The 16,171-nt window shown below is 41.8% G+C and overlaps 1 protein-coding gene across 4 annotated transcripts in view; it reads right to left on the bottom strand.

Moving 5' to 3' along the window:
- The window catches only part of CELSR1 (cadherin EGF LAG seven-pass G-type receptor 1), a 162,965-nt gene that overhangs the window by 67,986 nt on the left and 78,808 nt on the right, over positions 1-16,171 (bottom strand). For all 4 annotated transcript variants that reach the window (XM_053943849.1, XM_053943851.1, XM_053943850.1 and 1 more), the window contains exons 3-4: positions 6,032-6,254; positions 1,562-1,677 (exon numbers count right to left, since the gene is read on the bottom strand). In XM_053943849.1, coding sequence (XP_053799824.1) covers positions 1,562-1,677; positions 6,032-6,254 — 339 coding nt within the window. The remainder of the gene's footprint in view (positions 1-1,561; positions 1,678-6,031; positions 6,255-16,171) is intronic.

Below are 16,171 nucleotides of genomic sequence, written 5' to 3'. Positions count from 1 at the left end.
TTGCGACACGTAACACAGTGAGATCAGGTGTCCAAAACTTGTACTGTTCGTTAAAAGCCACTTAAAACTATAAAACATAAACCATTCTTCTTCCAAAGAAAATACCATTTGTAATATGCAGGACCAGACCTGCTCTCAGGTGCAGCAGTGCAAATCTAAATTTAGTTTCATGTATCTTAAAGGAGTTCCTTCACATTTAAATGCATATAAGTGCAAGCAGAATTTATTTTTTCCCATTCATCCTCAGGGTACCCTTCCAAGCAATTTGATTCAAGTTTAGACAGGTGAAGCAGAGCTACAGAAGAAAGCACATCTCTCTGCAGCATGTTATTTCCCTACACTAATCCATTCAGAAACCTGCCTTAAAATCTGATTTGGACAACTTTGAGGTAATAAAGGGGAAATGTAACCGGATATCTTCAACCCAAAGGGCCCACATATGCACACAGCATTGCTGGTGAATCAATGAGGTCACACAAGATTTACCATGGGGTCTGAGGGCAGCAGCCATCACTGGTGATGAGTGGGCTGTGCTTCTGCTTCTATGGCTTTACTGCTTGCAAAGTCTCACTTTCCACAAAAATAAAACAGGAGTTGACTGGAGCCCATATGTCTATCCTGAATACAGATAATGGGAAATAGCAGGATTATTTCCTGAATTATGTGCCCAATACAGAGACACAAACATCTCACTTGACCTACACATAACTCCACTTGACTTTCAGAACAACATCCCTTTCCAGATATTTGTTTTAGTCTCAGTAGAAAAATACCTTAAACCTGTGACAACCAGAGTTCATCTACACTACTGAGATTTCATTAAGTCACCAAAGCCTTGCCACTGAAAGCACAGATCTGCTTCTGGGCATATGTCCTGCCTGAACTTTGCTTGTCAGCCCTCCCCTCTCTCTTCTCCTACAAGCACCAAAGACACTGGCTTAGTCCTAGTGCAGAAAGCAGCCAAAGCTGCCACTTGTGGTTTCCTGGCCCACTGTAGCAATGAGCATGCAGTTCTCCTAAATTTGTTGTTTTTTATGGCTTCTTCTAAGAGGAGGTGCTTCTCCAGGGCAGAAATGCATTCTAGAGACAGCACTGCTTCTCCCCTATCCCTAATGAATGGCAGGCCATTTTTAATTCTGCTAGCTTTTCCTTTGGCTTGCATAGATTTTTAAGATAACATTTATGCACCTACGTTCCTCTGATGGTGTAGTGTAAAAATGCATAAACACACAACGTTTATTACAGTATGATAAAATGAAGTCTCATTTAAATTTAAGCAAACATTGGCTTGGAGGCCAACATTCAGGCTAGTGCCAATCTTTTCTAGTAGTGATAAACTCTGGCTTTTATAACTGATATGTTGACAAACTCCTGCCTACGACAGTGAGTGTAATCACCACAAACCGCTACAATCTGGAGTACACCCGGCATCAGTTGTTTACTGTGCGATGTCAGCCAGTAAATTAATGAGGCAGCAAACAGCCATATAAAATCACTGAAGTGCATTTCCAAACGGCTTGAGAGGATCTCCTGAGAACGCTTGACTCAAGTGAAAGCTCACCTGCAGAGAAGGTGAGCTGGATCTGCTCCTCAATGATCTCCAAGGCAATGAAGTCATGCTTCTCGTTGAAACGCCCATTGTAGAGGAGGAGAGCGTTCCTCTCCCTGGTTGCAAACCTAGAACAAAGAGACATGGAGTTAGTTTGTGCTTAACAGCTTATGGATTAAAGACTGATGGTCAAATCACCCAGAAGAAAGAAGGCATTGTGTTTAGCAAATAAACAAGCCTTTGAGTCAATCTTCAGACAAAAAATTGTAAAACTGAGGAGGCAGCCACAGGATAAATCTACTCTTTCACAGTCAAGCAGATGGAAATTACAGAAATCTACCCTGCAGAGATCTGCTGACCCTCTCGAGCGCTAAAATTAGGCAGACACAAGATACAACAGGAGTATCTGACACTCACCAAACAGTAGCACTTGCTACACTCTGCAAACAGTCTGACAGCTAGAAAGCATTTTCACTTCAAAGGGGGGATCCTTGCTGCCTGCTTGCTGTCTAAATGCTACAGTGTCCTAGGACAGTCATCAACTGATTTAAAAAGCCTGATCGGGAGGTAAGGGAAAGGAAGATAAGAGTTACTTTAATAATGCCATGTGGAAATCAGAGTTAGTCAATCAACAGGTCAATCAATTGGAAGAAGGAAAATAAACACTGAAATGATTTCACTAGATCAGCACCAACAACCCAGGTGCATTTGGGTTTTATTTTTCTTGTGCTACTAATATGGGATGTACCTTTCTTGCAGAAAAAGGGGCAACCCCACTTTTAAAAAAGCCCTTTTTTTTTTTTGGCACAGACTATTTTTTCAAATTTCTGCTTGTTGTGAGTATTTTATATTTTTTAGTTGAATTCTCTTATCTCTGGAGAGTGCACATAACTTTCATCTACTCAGAAATGCAAAAAAAAAAAAAAAAGAAATTGCACTTTACATAAACATTTTTACAAATATTAATATTAGATAGAGAAAAAGACAGAAACCATGGGAATTTCTTTCGTTTCCCAATGGCAATTTAGTCTGATTTTGTATCTTGAACTTCAGGAAATATGCCTGATTTAAATTAACCCACTTTTCCTACAAATGAATGAAATACTGAACACAGCTAATGAAATTTGTCTTCCACAGACACAAGAAGTGACTCTTGTGCCTGTCATATCATGTCTAATAGCAAGACTCTCACGTGATGCAGCAAAACCTGCATTTCAGAGAATGGGAACGAAGCAGTACTTTAGAATACCAGGGTTGGTATTTGAAAGAAAAAGTTTCAAGACAAAGAATAATTTTTACTAAAAGTTGTTTGTCAGACATATGTATGTTGTGGATCACACTGAGTAGAGGCCTTTCAAATTTGAGCTACATGGAAATGGGAAATTTTATTAATATATTTTTTAATGTTTTTGAAGGATAATGAATTGTTCTGGTTCAAAAAACAGAAGTCACAAATTTGATATTTCATGTAAAATTCAAATTTCAAAGAATATGCATTATAGTCCATAAAAATACTAATGTTTTGATTACTTTTAATCCGTTTTGATATACATATTTATTTCTAGTTTTGTTTATCATAATATAATACTATACAAGTAAAGAGCAAACTAAATTAATTACAACAACACCATTGAAATATATCAATATTATCAAAACATGGATTTAGTTTTCAGTTTTCACCATCAAACATTTCATCCAAAGGAACACAATTCTTGTAAAACATTTCCCAAGAGTATTTTTTCATGGATAACAACTTCATCCAAATATTTTGATTGCATCTGTCCAGAATATATATGAGCAAAGGAAAAGGGAATAATACTAGTGGTACTTCTTCAGTGGGCAGGAAGATTTATTCTGGCAGCAATAACAGGAAGCTTAGTTCTTTTTGAATATATTTTCTCATATTCTTAGAATTTCATACGGTAATTTTAAGTATGAAACCATTATTTATTAAACTATTACATTATTAAGCCATTTTGTATATTTCTTTATCTGTGCTCAGTTCCATTCTTTGCCACAAGTCAAAAGCAACTTTTATATTATACTCATTGTTAAAAGCACTACTGCTTTTGAACTTGTCTGGTTGTCACCCACCACCCGGGGGAAAAATGCTGTTTTTTAATAGAAGGGATATGTTTCATTTCATGACACAGGAAAAAAAAGATTCTTTTTCTTACAGAATTTTGCATAAATAATGAGAAAACCTCTCCACTAACAGTGTCTCTTGGAGTGAAGGAGTAGTAAGTGTTGGAATTAAGCAAGGAAGATACATAATATTGGGTGCAGAAAGACATGCATGGTCAGTAACCTAAATACTTAAAAAAAAAAATTTAGTTATGAGATTGGACAATGCAAATATTCTGCTATTTGCTAGGAGTAGGTCATGAGTCACTTGAGGCCAAGGGAAGTTGGACAGCCTGGGATTTTACAAATGCTCCCAAATCACAAAATGCATAATGGTAAATCATCCACATTAGCAGTTAAACTAATTCAGCTAATTCTTGCTGATCCTCACATAATGTTTTCCTCCTCCACTGAAGGATAATAAAAGCCAAAGAAATAGCTAGTGTAAATAAAAGTGAACTTGCGGTATGAAAAGCTAAATGCGTTGCTATTCCAGACAGTGGGGGATGAACCTCATAATGGCCTAGAATGCTTATAATCACACTGAGTGGAGTAAGTAGTGTTTAGCTCATGACTAAATAAGCCATCGTGGTTCTAAAGATGGTGAAGAAACCCTGGTGTAAGGACTACCCTTGTACAGTACTTTGCTATTTCTCAATAACCCCTACACAGGGCATTTGAGTAATTTTAACTTGAAGCACCCTAAACGTCAAAGCTCTCTTTCCAAAAGCCTGAAAAATGACACCTCATGGCTGAGGGGACAAGTCAAGGGTAGTGCAGGCAATTCATGCTGGCAGCCAGCCCAGGCTGCGCCTTTGTTTGTTCTCACTGTGGGTCTGACAAATCCAACAGAGTCTTTTGCTCCTTGGTTTTTCTGTGTACTTAGACCTGATGCTTTAAAACAATCTTCACAGGCACAGCTCTCCCTTGCCTTGGCTTGTGTGCAACCATGTCTGTGCTTTCTGATTTAACCAAAATTTCAAGATTCCATAAAATTTTGACTTTAGGATTAAGGCAGATGAAAGATAAAATGGTAGAAATCATAAAATGATAGAATGGTTTGGGTTGGAAGGGACCATAGAGACCATGTAGTTCCAATCCCCTGCATGGGCAGGGACACCTGCCACTAGACCAGGTTGCTCCAAGTCCCATCCAGCCTGGCCTTAAACATTTACAAGAATGGGGCACTACTTACTTCTATTAACAGAAGCATTACATGAGGTGTCTCTCTGGGATCTTAGCACAGGAAAGTAAACTATGCTAAAGGACAGCACTGAAAAACATGCTGCAAAACAGTGACCTGGCTCCTGACAGATGTGAAACACCAGGTAATGGCTGGGTGCTGGAGGAGACGTAAGCCTGAAGCCTGTGTGACCTCCCTGAGCACTTTTTCTGGGCAGATACACACACAGGTCTGCCCTTGCAGCTGCTGTGGTACCCATCAAAAAATCCCCAGCTCTGCTCTTTGGGGTCAGGAGTAACACATTTCGTGTTGTTTAGTCAGTCAGCTGTGAGGGAAACTAAAAGTCAATCCTGACCAGCTAAACCATGGGAAAGCTGCAAACCCACCCCCTCGCCAGAGAAGAGGCCTCTGTGCACCTGGAGCTCTGGCTCCACACCAAGCAAGCCCTATGCCTGACCCAAGAAGTCTTCTCCAGAAGAGGGTTTTTTCCCAGTGAGGGAGAGCTCTTGCCCATGACTGTGGCCTCTATCATTGCTCCTCCTTGCATACCTGAGCACCCCAGGGGAAAAGTGAGAGCCCAGAAGAAGACTGCCCAACATATGGATGTTGGGACAGATGGGATGGGGATAAGACTAGTGCCTGGGAGCTGGGATGGGACCAGAAGCAGGACCTGGGTGTGAAGGCCAGAAGGAGCTAAGTGAGGAGCTGGATCAGTTGGGGTTGTCCCAAGCCCAGGGCTGGGGACTACTGGAAAGCAAGAATCTGAGAAGGACCAGATTGTACTCAGCCATGCCTGACATGCCCAGGTCCTTCACAGGTGGGGAAACAGGAGATGGGAAGAGTGCTCCCAAACAAGGAAAACAAATGGATTGGTTCTGAAGCTGGGCTGAAGGTCAGTGATGGGTGGCCAGAATGGTCCTGGTAACCCTTCTCCCCGCTCCACCAGCCTGTGTTACAACAGGGAAGGTCGTGAGTCAGCAACTCAGAAACATCCACAGCAGGGCAGAAAATCAAATGCTTTCAAATAACATGCCTATGCCCTGCTCACAGGAGTCACTGTCAGAAATCCCTGCAGCGACCTTCAGGGGTAGGTCTTTGGTGGGTATCGGTACGTGACAATCCCAAGCTGGAGCGAGAAGCCATCAGCCACAGAACCCTTCCCCACTGGGACTTACATGAGGGAGACGGTGAAGTGGAAGCGCTGCCGCAGCCCCTTGAAGGTGATGAAGGACTGTGGGGGGAAGCTCCTGGTGGTCATCTCGCAGTAGGGCCGCTCGTACTCGCCTGGGGGGCACTCGCACTTGAAGCCCCCGATGAGCAGGTTCACGCAGGTTCCTCCGTTCTTACACACCCCTGGAGCACAGCGGCCGGAGCGCGCGTTCACCTCACAGTACTCTCCTGCAAGGGGAGAAGCAGACATCAGGGAAGGTGACACCTCACCCCAGCACCAAGCTATGACACAGCTACCCAAGTGGTTCTCCTATAGATCAAGCTGCTTCCAAGCTTCTACACCTGATCCTCATTGCAACTGAGCTACAAGCCTGTAATTGCGGGGGGTAATTGCTTCTTCAAGTCTGAATTTTCAGGGAAGTGTGGAATATGATTTGCTGAGCAATACTCTTGCAAATATCTGACAACACTGGCCTGTGGTTTTCAGATTCTTTGGCTGCTTCCAAACTGAGTGACAAATACAGACCTGGTGACAGATCTAGATGGGAGGAGGTAAAAGCCCTGCATATTCTCTGTCAACCAAAATATGTGCAAATTGTTTTGGTATTTCACTATAGTTGGAAATAGTGTAAAACAGATAAATGGTTGCACTTTATTTGAATGGGATTTGGCTTTGCTGCCCATGGTGGCAGCAGGACATGGCTGAGCTCATGACAAAGCTCGCAGAATGTCTACAGCAAGAATAAGCAGGATACAGATGACATAGAGATTGGTTCCACCTCTTCTCACACATGCATCCTGCAGGTTATGACAATTTTCTGAATCCTTTGCAGAAGGGCACATTAACTCTCTACAGAAGTTATGGATTCTGTGTGCCACTTGCTAAGTTGTCTCACCCCTAAATAATTTGTCTTTATTCATCCCCAAAGCATGTAGTAGGATATATTAAATACAATACTAAAGAATGTGGTGTCTTGCTTTGTATGTATGCCATGGGTTTCTGTCCTGTGCTTGCCCAAAATCTGAGAATAAATCCCAATGAAAAAAAAAAATGTACAGAGGATATTAATTTTAAAATATCTGCTCTGGCTGGGACAAAAGCAGCTGCTGAATTATCACTGTACAGAAAGCCAAACCCTCTGTGTGAGTTAATTAGTTAACATTAGTGTTTTGACATGTGTCTTCCTATGGTATGTTCACATCCCACATGTAAAACTGTTCAGAGAAACTGGAGGTGGCATATACAGTTGAATTTAACCCAGTAACGGTCTCTGACAATTAAATGTAGAGCAATACTACTCAACACAGCCAGCTGAAGGAATACATTTCTACCACTTCAATGTTTGCATGACCACTCGCCACCAGATGATACAATTACATCGGGACAGGCTCTTCACAGTGCTCAGCAACAGCACAAGGGGCAAGAGGCACAGATTGAAAAGCAGGAAGTTCCATGTGAGAATGAGAAAAAACTTCTGTCCTTTGAGGATGACAGAGTACTGGAATGGGCTGCCCAGAGAGGCTGTGGACTCTTGCTCTGGAGATATTCAAAAGCCATCTGGACATGGTCTTGTGCAACTTGCTGTGGGTGAACCTGCTTTAGCAGGGGTTTGGAGGAGCAGAGATCCCTTCCAACCCTGACCGTTCCATGGTCCTGTGATTGATTCAAGCACAGTTAAAACCATGAAAACACATTCCTGCAGGAAAGTAAAAGCAGCAGGAGCTGTGGGCAGTGACTCATTAACAAAGGCAAATTTAAATGGAAAGTTTTGTTCCATTTAGTGCTCCACAGCCCAGCTCCAACAGGTTCCCACGCCAAAGCTGCCCACACTGGGAGGCAGGCTGAAGCCAGCAGTACTGCTGCACCCAGACCTGGTCTGCACCTCCTTTCTGTGCCAGGCTGTAAACTGCCATCGTTTGCAGCCGGTTGAGCCACTGCCCCAAGGGCAGTGATCTCTGAGATAAGGTGAGGTGGGCAGCTTTGTGGTTTTGGCTCTCCAGCTTTGCTGCCTTTTTCTTCTTGCATCAACATCACTTGCCTTTCAGACCAGGTATGGCTTAAGCTGGCAAAATGCAGGAGGGAACACAAGACTGCTATGATCAAGAGCCAGGCACACCCCATCCAGGTGGGGCCAGCTCTGGAGGATGGACCTGCTCTGTGCATTACTCCGAATTAATAACCCACATAACCTTGAGTCCGAACCTGTGCTTAGAGCTTTTCCCCTTCAGCACTCATGTTCCTATATTCTTATTTTAATATATAAAGTGAAATGCTGTGAAACTCACTTGATAAATATCTTCCTGTTTCCATTTATCAGGCAAAATTTTGTGAATACACTTTCCAAAATATTTTTAAATGCTCTATAATGTGTTTCTTGTGGAAAAATTTGTATTTATCATCCAAGACATCCCTCGGTATGCTGGGTATGGTGCACACATGCATCAGATGTTTTAAGAGCAAGCACTTGTTGATGATCCACTGCACCACTGCATAAGCACAGCCCTTATACACATATCTTGTGTACCAAAACTCTCAAAAAAGTGGAAAACCAAAATTCCTATAGAAAGAAAAAACAGAGGTTTGTTGCTTCAAAAAAAGTAGTAGGATATTTTGTAAAATAACTCTCTACTCAGGAAAGAATGTAATCTTCAAGACTTTCTGGGAATAGAATGATGTATTTTGTCAAAGCAAATAACATGAACGCTTGAATACACAGAGAGAAAAAGGGTGAGCTAAAAGGAGAGATTCCTGGCATTGCAGCATGCTGTGGAAATGCCATGGCAATAACAGAGGTGAAATATAAAAGCCTAAGCTGGAAGTCATTGATGGTTCTGTATTAATTCTGTGATATAACAAGAATATATAGACCATTTGTTTAGATACCTATACAGGCATAAAAACATTTAAGAGAAAAGTTTACAGAAAGCTATATTGTATTGTTTTTATTACTTCTTTTCATTATGATGTGTAAAGAAGTAAATTAAAATAATGTACTTCCAGATTCTTTGTCCTATATTTATTCAGTTGTAGCATCATTGATGTCCCAGTTACTAAAATTATTCTGAATTCTCTGAAGTCTGTAATGTAAATGAGAACTGCATTTGATGCATATTCTTTGATGTTGAATTTTCATATTTTATGTGTATTTACCAAAATATATTAAAATAGCAGTTTTGAAATCTCAGCAGTAAATCCAAGGTGTCACTGTGCTTCGAGGCACAAAGGTTACCAAAAAATCTTTTGTTTTTTAAACTTAGAAACCTTAATTACCCTTTTCTCCAAAAGTGCCTGGAATTATTTAGAAACAGAATATTTTTGCCTTTTGGAGTAGCCATCTGAGCAAGAATTCGAAGCACTGCTTTGATCAAGACTGGCAACAGAAGGCACCTTTGTGTCACCCTTGGATTTGCCACTTCCAAGGGCAGCCACCTCTCCTTGGACACACCACTGTCCTACAGCTCTGCCCTGCAGGAGTTTTGAGGCACAGCCTAAAAACCATCCTCAGAATTTGAACCAAAGCCTGCATGGACTTGAAGGAAGAGCTGGAATCAGAAGGCCCTAAGGGAAGAGCTACTTGAGGAGCAGGAAAGGAAGGGAGCTGCATGTGCCAGCCTTTGGGAATGAAAAGCGCCTGTGTGCCTGTTTGCAGCTGAAGGTCGGAGGGCTGGGACATGCCATCAAAAGGGTGGCCTTACAGTCTGGTAGGAAAAAATAGTACAGAAGAGGGAGAGCTGCTGTGCAATGAGGGTCTGGAGGGGCTGGGGTGATAAAAGCACAACCCAAATAGCTGTCACACACAGCCTGGGGTCAATCTGTGAGGCTGGCGATGACAGCATGGCTCAGCCACTCACCAGCCTGTGAAATCCTCCTTTGCTCCCCACAGTATTTCCTTGACTAATATAATTTCATTTTTCACACTGGCTTGCATTTTAGGAATCACTGAACAAACTAGTTTCACATCACAGCTCTGTGAGATCCAAGCAGGGGATGTGAAGCTCAGCCCCTCCAGCTGCTAAAGCTAAAGCATGCACTCTCAGATAACACGGGCTGTGGCTGCCTGTTATCTGCCAGCAGATTCCTGGGCTTTGAAAAAATTCTGCCTTTGCCAGAAAATGATTTACTGTGACATGGCAGCAGCTGAACTTATACATCCCAAATAATATTGATGACTTTTAAAGTTACTAGTCCTGTGGCTTTTCTGCAGCCCTTTATGTGGTGCTTCCTGTTTTTAAAGCCCTTGAGATCAAAATGTCACAGTTGCTTTGGACACTGCATCCTACTTACAAACATCCTATCTTTAATACATACCTATCCTCTTCGATTTTGGGACTAATGTTACAAAGATGTTAGTCATAAAGTTCCTGTTAAGTTTATGTAAGTGAGGACACCATGAGAGCAGGTGCAAAATAACAAGAACAGGCAAATACAAAGTATGGCTAGATTTGGTCTTCCTCTGACCAATTCCAAATAAAGTAATGAAAGTTTAACTAATAAACAATAAATGGTGATGAAAAAAATGAAAAGAAATAAAAATAAGCTGTCTTAAAACTGAGACAACAATCTCACAATTGCAAATGCCTCGTGAGCTGAACATTGTGGGTTTCAAGCAACACACTGGTGTGCATCAATGAGCTGGTCTTTGCAGAAATCTGACTGTGGTTTTGCTGATGAGTTCTTTGACTTTATAATAATGATGTAAAATGTTTGAAAGCTTGCTGGAAACAAGATGATGGCATCCAAATACATATAGAATTCCTCTTCACATCAGTTTACTGCAGTGTGTTTCATCAATACACCAGTTTAAGGACTAGTCCTCAAAATTTTTTACTATTCTCTGATTGTATTCAACTGAAACAATACATTAAATATATATTTACATGAAGCAGCAAATTTGCACTGATGTTCTTTTTTCATCAGTTTCCCTGGACACATCAATTTTTTACTCACTCTCTGTAATTGTTTGAACTGATTGTCTTCTCCTTTCCTCATCCTGCCACTTGCTCTAGACACATATTAATTTTCTCTATGTTTATAGTTGCTTTGCCAGAATGAACAGCATGTTGAGAAGCTGATTTAAGCAGCTGACCTAAAATTATATACTTTAAAGTGGAAAGGAGAATCCACATGAATTAAGGCAAAAGGAGAAACAAGAAGAAATAGAACAACTAAATTCTTCAAACAATACCTATTGACTGTTTGCCCTAATAAAGAACCAACTACATTAAAAATGCATTTGCTGTCTTGCACATTATGGGAAATCAATCCTCCTTTTCCTCTAGTAATTAAAGCACTACTAACCTTATATGACAATTGGCACCAAAGCAATCAGTGCACTAAGAAATAAGAAGGTTGTTAAAAATAAATTAGCTGCAGAATCAGCTTGGAAATCTCTACGGGGACAAGAGATGAAGAGGTTGGGATCCTGTGCTTTAGGGGTGTTTTCACCATCATTCAGAGGAGTGGGAGTTACCACAGTCCCCTCCTTTCCCCAAGCATGCTGCAGTTTCCTCCCCCTCCCTTGTGCAGGCATTCATGTAATCCTGCAGTTGACTGATTTGTAGAGCTCAGATGGCAAAACACCATTCATTTCTTTATTGAAGTGTTAGTGATCTTCAGATTAAGTCCCTTCTAGGACTGATGGGATGAATAGCACAGCAAGCACATGGGAAGGAGGCAGGACCACGCACCCAGGAATTCTTAGAAAGGTTTAACTGTTATGGAAATACAGCTTTAAGCCATTTTAGATGGCTCATGTGTGAGTCTAGTGGCTCAATGCTCGGCTTAGGAGAACTGGACCAACATCTCCAGTAGATACCCACCTCTCTCCACTGATTGTACATGGATGTACTGCAGGAAAATTTGCCTAAAACATAGGTGCAGGTCTAATAATAAAAATTAGCACTGGATTTTGTCTATAAAGGGAAATTAATTACTTCAGTGGCTCTGTGGTGTATGAGTCTACCCTCAGAACCTACTGGGAGGTCAGCTTTACCTCCCAGCAAATTGGCAGCAAATGCCAATTACCAATGAAATGTGACACAAACAAACAAACAAACATACATCTACTGGATTTATGAGGGAAGTTAGAGAGCAGCTACCCAGAAACATTAGCCAGCTCATTCTGAATGATGGAGAAACTGGATCAAATAGAAGTTAGAAGCCTCTGGTGTACTAGTGACAGAGATTAATTAGGGGACAACTAAATTCATGTACCATTTTACATGAGTGACTCAGAAGTGTTATTTGAGTAACAGACATAAAATCTGGGTTCCTTAGAAATCAAGGGCCAAAGCCCTACTGCCACTTCAGAGAGGCCATGCAGAGTCCATGCTATTGACACTGATGGTTCTGACTTTGTGAGGTTTCTAAATGGCACCCTACTAAACCTTTAAACTTGAAAATACATTTCGGTCTTTTCATTTACTCATTTGTTTATGTTTTTAGAACTGGGACTGATCTAGGTTAATTAAAATTATCCCAAATCCTCTTACAGGGAGAAACAGCAGCTTAAGGTCTATTTTAGGGTTTCCCTCCTTTCTTTTGCTTTCTGCTTCCTTTGCTGCTTTCTGACTTATAAAGTCATATTATGAGAAACAGGTTAAAGTAAAATAATACATAAATACCTACATAGACATACTCCACACATACACACTCAAACTGCTGACTTGCAGTGGCAGCTGTCCTGCAGAATTTCAGTTGCTAACCATTCCAGATTTAGTATTATGTATTTACAAGAGAGTAACCTGACCGTATAACACTCAGCAAAGCAAAAGCAAAAACATTCCTGTCACACTATGCATATAGCTTGCCAAGCAGTTCTCTGAGGTGGTATGTAGAAATGATTCTATAATAAGATACTCCGGAAATCACCCTTTTATTTCTGCATCTGCTTTAGGTTTTCTGTGGGCATAAGCACTAAGCTCTAAGCTGGTGAGAAGAAACTGTGCAGATCTCCCACTTGTCTTTTGGATACAAATACGTATCTCTTATACCTCTCCTTTACCATCACACTTCTCCCTTCCCTGTGCTTCTTCCAGAAAGTTCTCCCTAGGCATCCCTGATAACTCACAGTTCAGATTTTCAAAAATCATAAGACTCAGCTATATAAGGGTGCCAAATTTTTTAATCCTGAGATGCTTTAAAATAATGAATGTGTGAGGCTTTTTATTTTCTTTTATTTGCCTCTGAAGCTGTGGGTGTCATCTGCTGGCCCCAAGGTAGATGAGAGATCTTGGTGGTCAAATTCCAGCCCAAAATGTTTGTTCTGAGGGAGCTCCCATTCCTACTCACACCTCAACAGGATGATGCTACTTGAGCCTTCCTAGTCCCTCTTCCCACCGGGGTCCTCAAGGAAAACCTCTGCACCCCGGCTGCTCTGAATTTCTGCAAGCTCCTGTGAGGAGAAGGAGAACCACCATGAAAATATTCCATGGGCCAAACAGGCAAGGGAGAGGCCAGGGCCCATTCTACTTGCTGATCCTTCCCACTGGAAACCAAGCTAAACTGTGCTTCACAAAAGCTCAAGCAGCAAAAGCAGGTCTCCATCTCTCAAGCTGCTCCAGGCTGTGCCCTCTGATGCAATGCACATGCAGAGCAGGCATGCAACAGTGCCTGGCCCTCTGACAGCCCCAACCAGACCCAGGTTCCTCCAGCAGCATCAGCCTGAACAAAGATGTTCCATTTTCCCTGGACTCCTCCCCTTCCCTGGTCACAAAACAAAGCAAAACAAAAGGCACCCTGCAGAGAAGGATGGACTGATTGATGATTTGGACTGTTTTGTGTTTTTGCATTTAAATGAGAAGGAATAATTGGGGGAGGTGGGAGGGAGAAGAAACAATACTGAGGAGGATTAGTGATATTTGGGGCACATCTGTTGGAGAAATGAATTAGTCTGTGGATTCAGAAATTACGAGCATGTTCTCAAGAAGATATATGCCCAATGCTGCATGATCACTGAACCTCATTCTCCTATGCAGTTTCCACCAGTACCAGCAAGAACAAGAGCATAGACAAAAGTCACAACTGACTACCTGTGTTCCCTCCCTTGTGTATTTGTTGAGGATTAAAAATTCCCAGGCATTAAGTTTCCACTCTATCTACACCAGGCAACTCACCTTTCACTTTCCAGTCATGCGGCCTGAACGGTGTGAGCACTAGAAGTGAAACCAAGATTTATCAGGAGTACTGTGATTTTTTTTTTCCTGACAGTACCATGGTGAGCAAGGAGCCAGATGCCACAGTAAAATATTCTCCAGTTAAGAAAACACCCAGTTCTGAAGCCCACCTTACGGTTTAGCAAAAGAGGTAACTCATGATATTGCAGCCTATAGGTTGGTGCCAACATCTCCAAAAAAAGCCCTAGATGGCTGTTTTGCAGAGGTGGAGCACATGCTCAATGGTAAACCCATGAAGAGACATCTCTGTGTGAAACCTGGGCACTGGTTTCCTGCAGTGTGCCAGTGGGCAGGTTGCACACAATGTGTCTGATTTCCCCCTGCTGCCTACTCCCACAGCACCAGACATAATCACCCCCAGGTTCTTGAGGAAATGCTGAGAGGAAAAGCACTTCTTTGGAATGCTTTAGATGTGGTGGAGAAGAAAAACCCATAGAATCACAGGATCATTTTGGTTGGAAAAGGCCTTTAGCATCCAAGCCTTTAGCCTGCCACACTCACTTAACAACAAATTTTGCCCTGTGGGGTCCAGTGGGTAATTTCTTAACATCTTAATCTTTACTCTTGGCTGACTTGACAATGGTCACTAAACTCTCTAAATTATTGAGAGCTTTATTGTAATGTACAGGGCCCTTATAAGGTGTCATCTCCTTCTGCATTCAACCTGTAAGGTAAAGCTTTAGAGGCCTTTTAGGTTCTGTCTCTCTCACAGAGCTAAACACAGTACAAATCTACACATGAGGAAAAAGAAATGCACAAAAATTTCCTGTTATGTTGAACTCTGTGGCAGGTTTACATGTAAGACAATTCATCATAATGCAAATTGCAGTGATTTGGTGTAAGATACGGTGATGAAGCAGTGCTTTTCAATAAAAGCCTAAGCTTTATCTCTGGATGTATTATCAGGGGGATAACATTATTGTAGATGTCAAAGATAAACGTCAAACTAGATTATGCCATTGTCTCTGCAATTTGCATTATTACTTGGACTAAATCTCTTCCTAAAAATCCCACCTTAAAACTGGTGAAGAAGCTGGAGGTGTAAGAACAAAGCATCCCTTTGCATAACACATTCATTTACAGAGGAATATCCCTCCCTCCATTTATTTTTAAGAGGCACAATCACCTTTACTATATATTCATCTGATATTGTATTTTGTTTTCTTGGCTCTCTGTGCCCTTTGATTCCTCTCAAAGGAGTGTTACTCGAGGAGGGGCAGATGCAGGGAGCCAAAGGCTGGAGTAGCCACCATGGCTGGTGGGACAGATGCACTTTGGGACAACCTTTGCAGGCTGATCCATATTTGCATCTCTGCACACCTGCAGGCACTTCAGCATGGGAACCACCTGCCAGGCCTAGTTCTCACCTCCTTCCATGGGCAACAGTGGGGTAGAAGAAGGGGACAGAGTCATTGTACTTTTGCTCAGATGACAAGAAAGATTATTTCATCCCACAGAGTTGCAATTTTTCCTGGGCACCAAATGCCACCACCAAGACCATTAACTCCACAAGGCTGCTGTTCCACAGGCTGTTTTTGCCTCCCACTGGGCTTTTCAAAATACATTAAACTATTTATGTGAATGAGGAAAGCAAGCAAGGTGTGGTGGCAGTGGCAGGGGTGTGTGTGCAATATCTTTTATCAACAGGAACTCAGGAGCTGGAAAACCAGACACACTTTCAGGCACCATCAGGCTTCCTGCTCACTTTCAGCTTGGTTTCCCTAAGCTGCTTTCCACAGAGATCACCAAAGGGTTGCAACTCCCAGTTCCTAAATTGGTGGGCAAGAGCAAAGCTCTAGCACTTGTTTTTGATCAAGTTAGCATCTCAAAGGAGTTCAAAAAGACAACACAGCTGCAAATAACTGCCCTCAGAAAAAAGACAAAAAGTGAAGGCTAAAGAATATGCAGAAAACAAGATCAGTGTCTCCCTTCCAAGGGCAAACATTGCTCTTTTCTTTAGGACTGTTCAG

The sequence above is a fragment of the Vidua chalybeata genome, chromosome 5, assembly GCF_026979565.1.
Source record: "Vidua chalybeata isolate OUT-0048 chromosome 5, bVidCha1 merged haplotype, whole genome shotgun sequence".
Classification (NCBI taxonomy): Eukaryota; Metazoa; Chordata; class Aves; order Passeriformes; family Viduidae; genus Vidua; species Vidua chalybeata.
The sequence above is the reverse complement of the archived record's forward strand: the minus strand, read 5'-3'. Positions and strand labels throughout refer to the sequence as shown.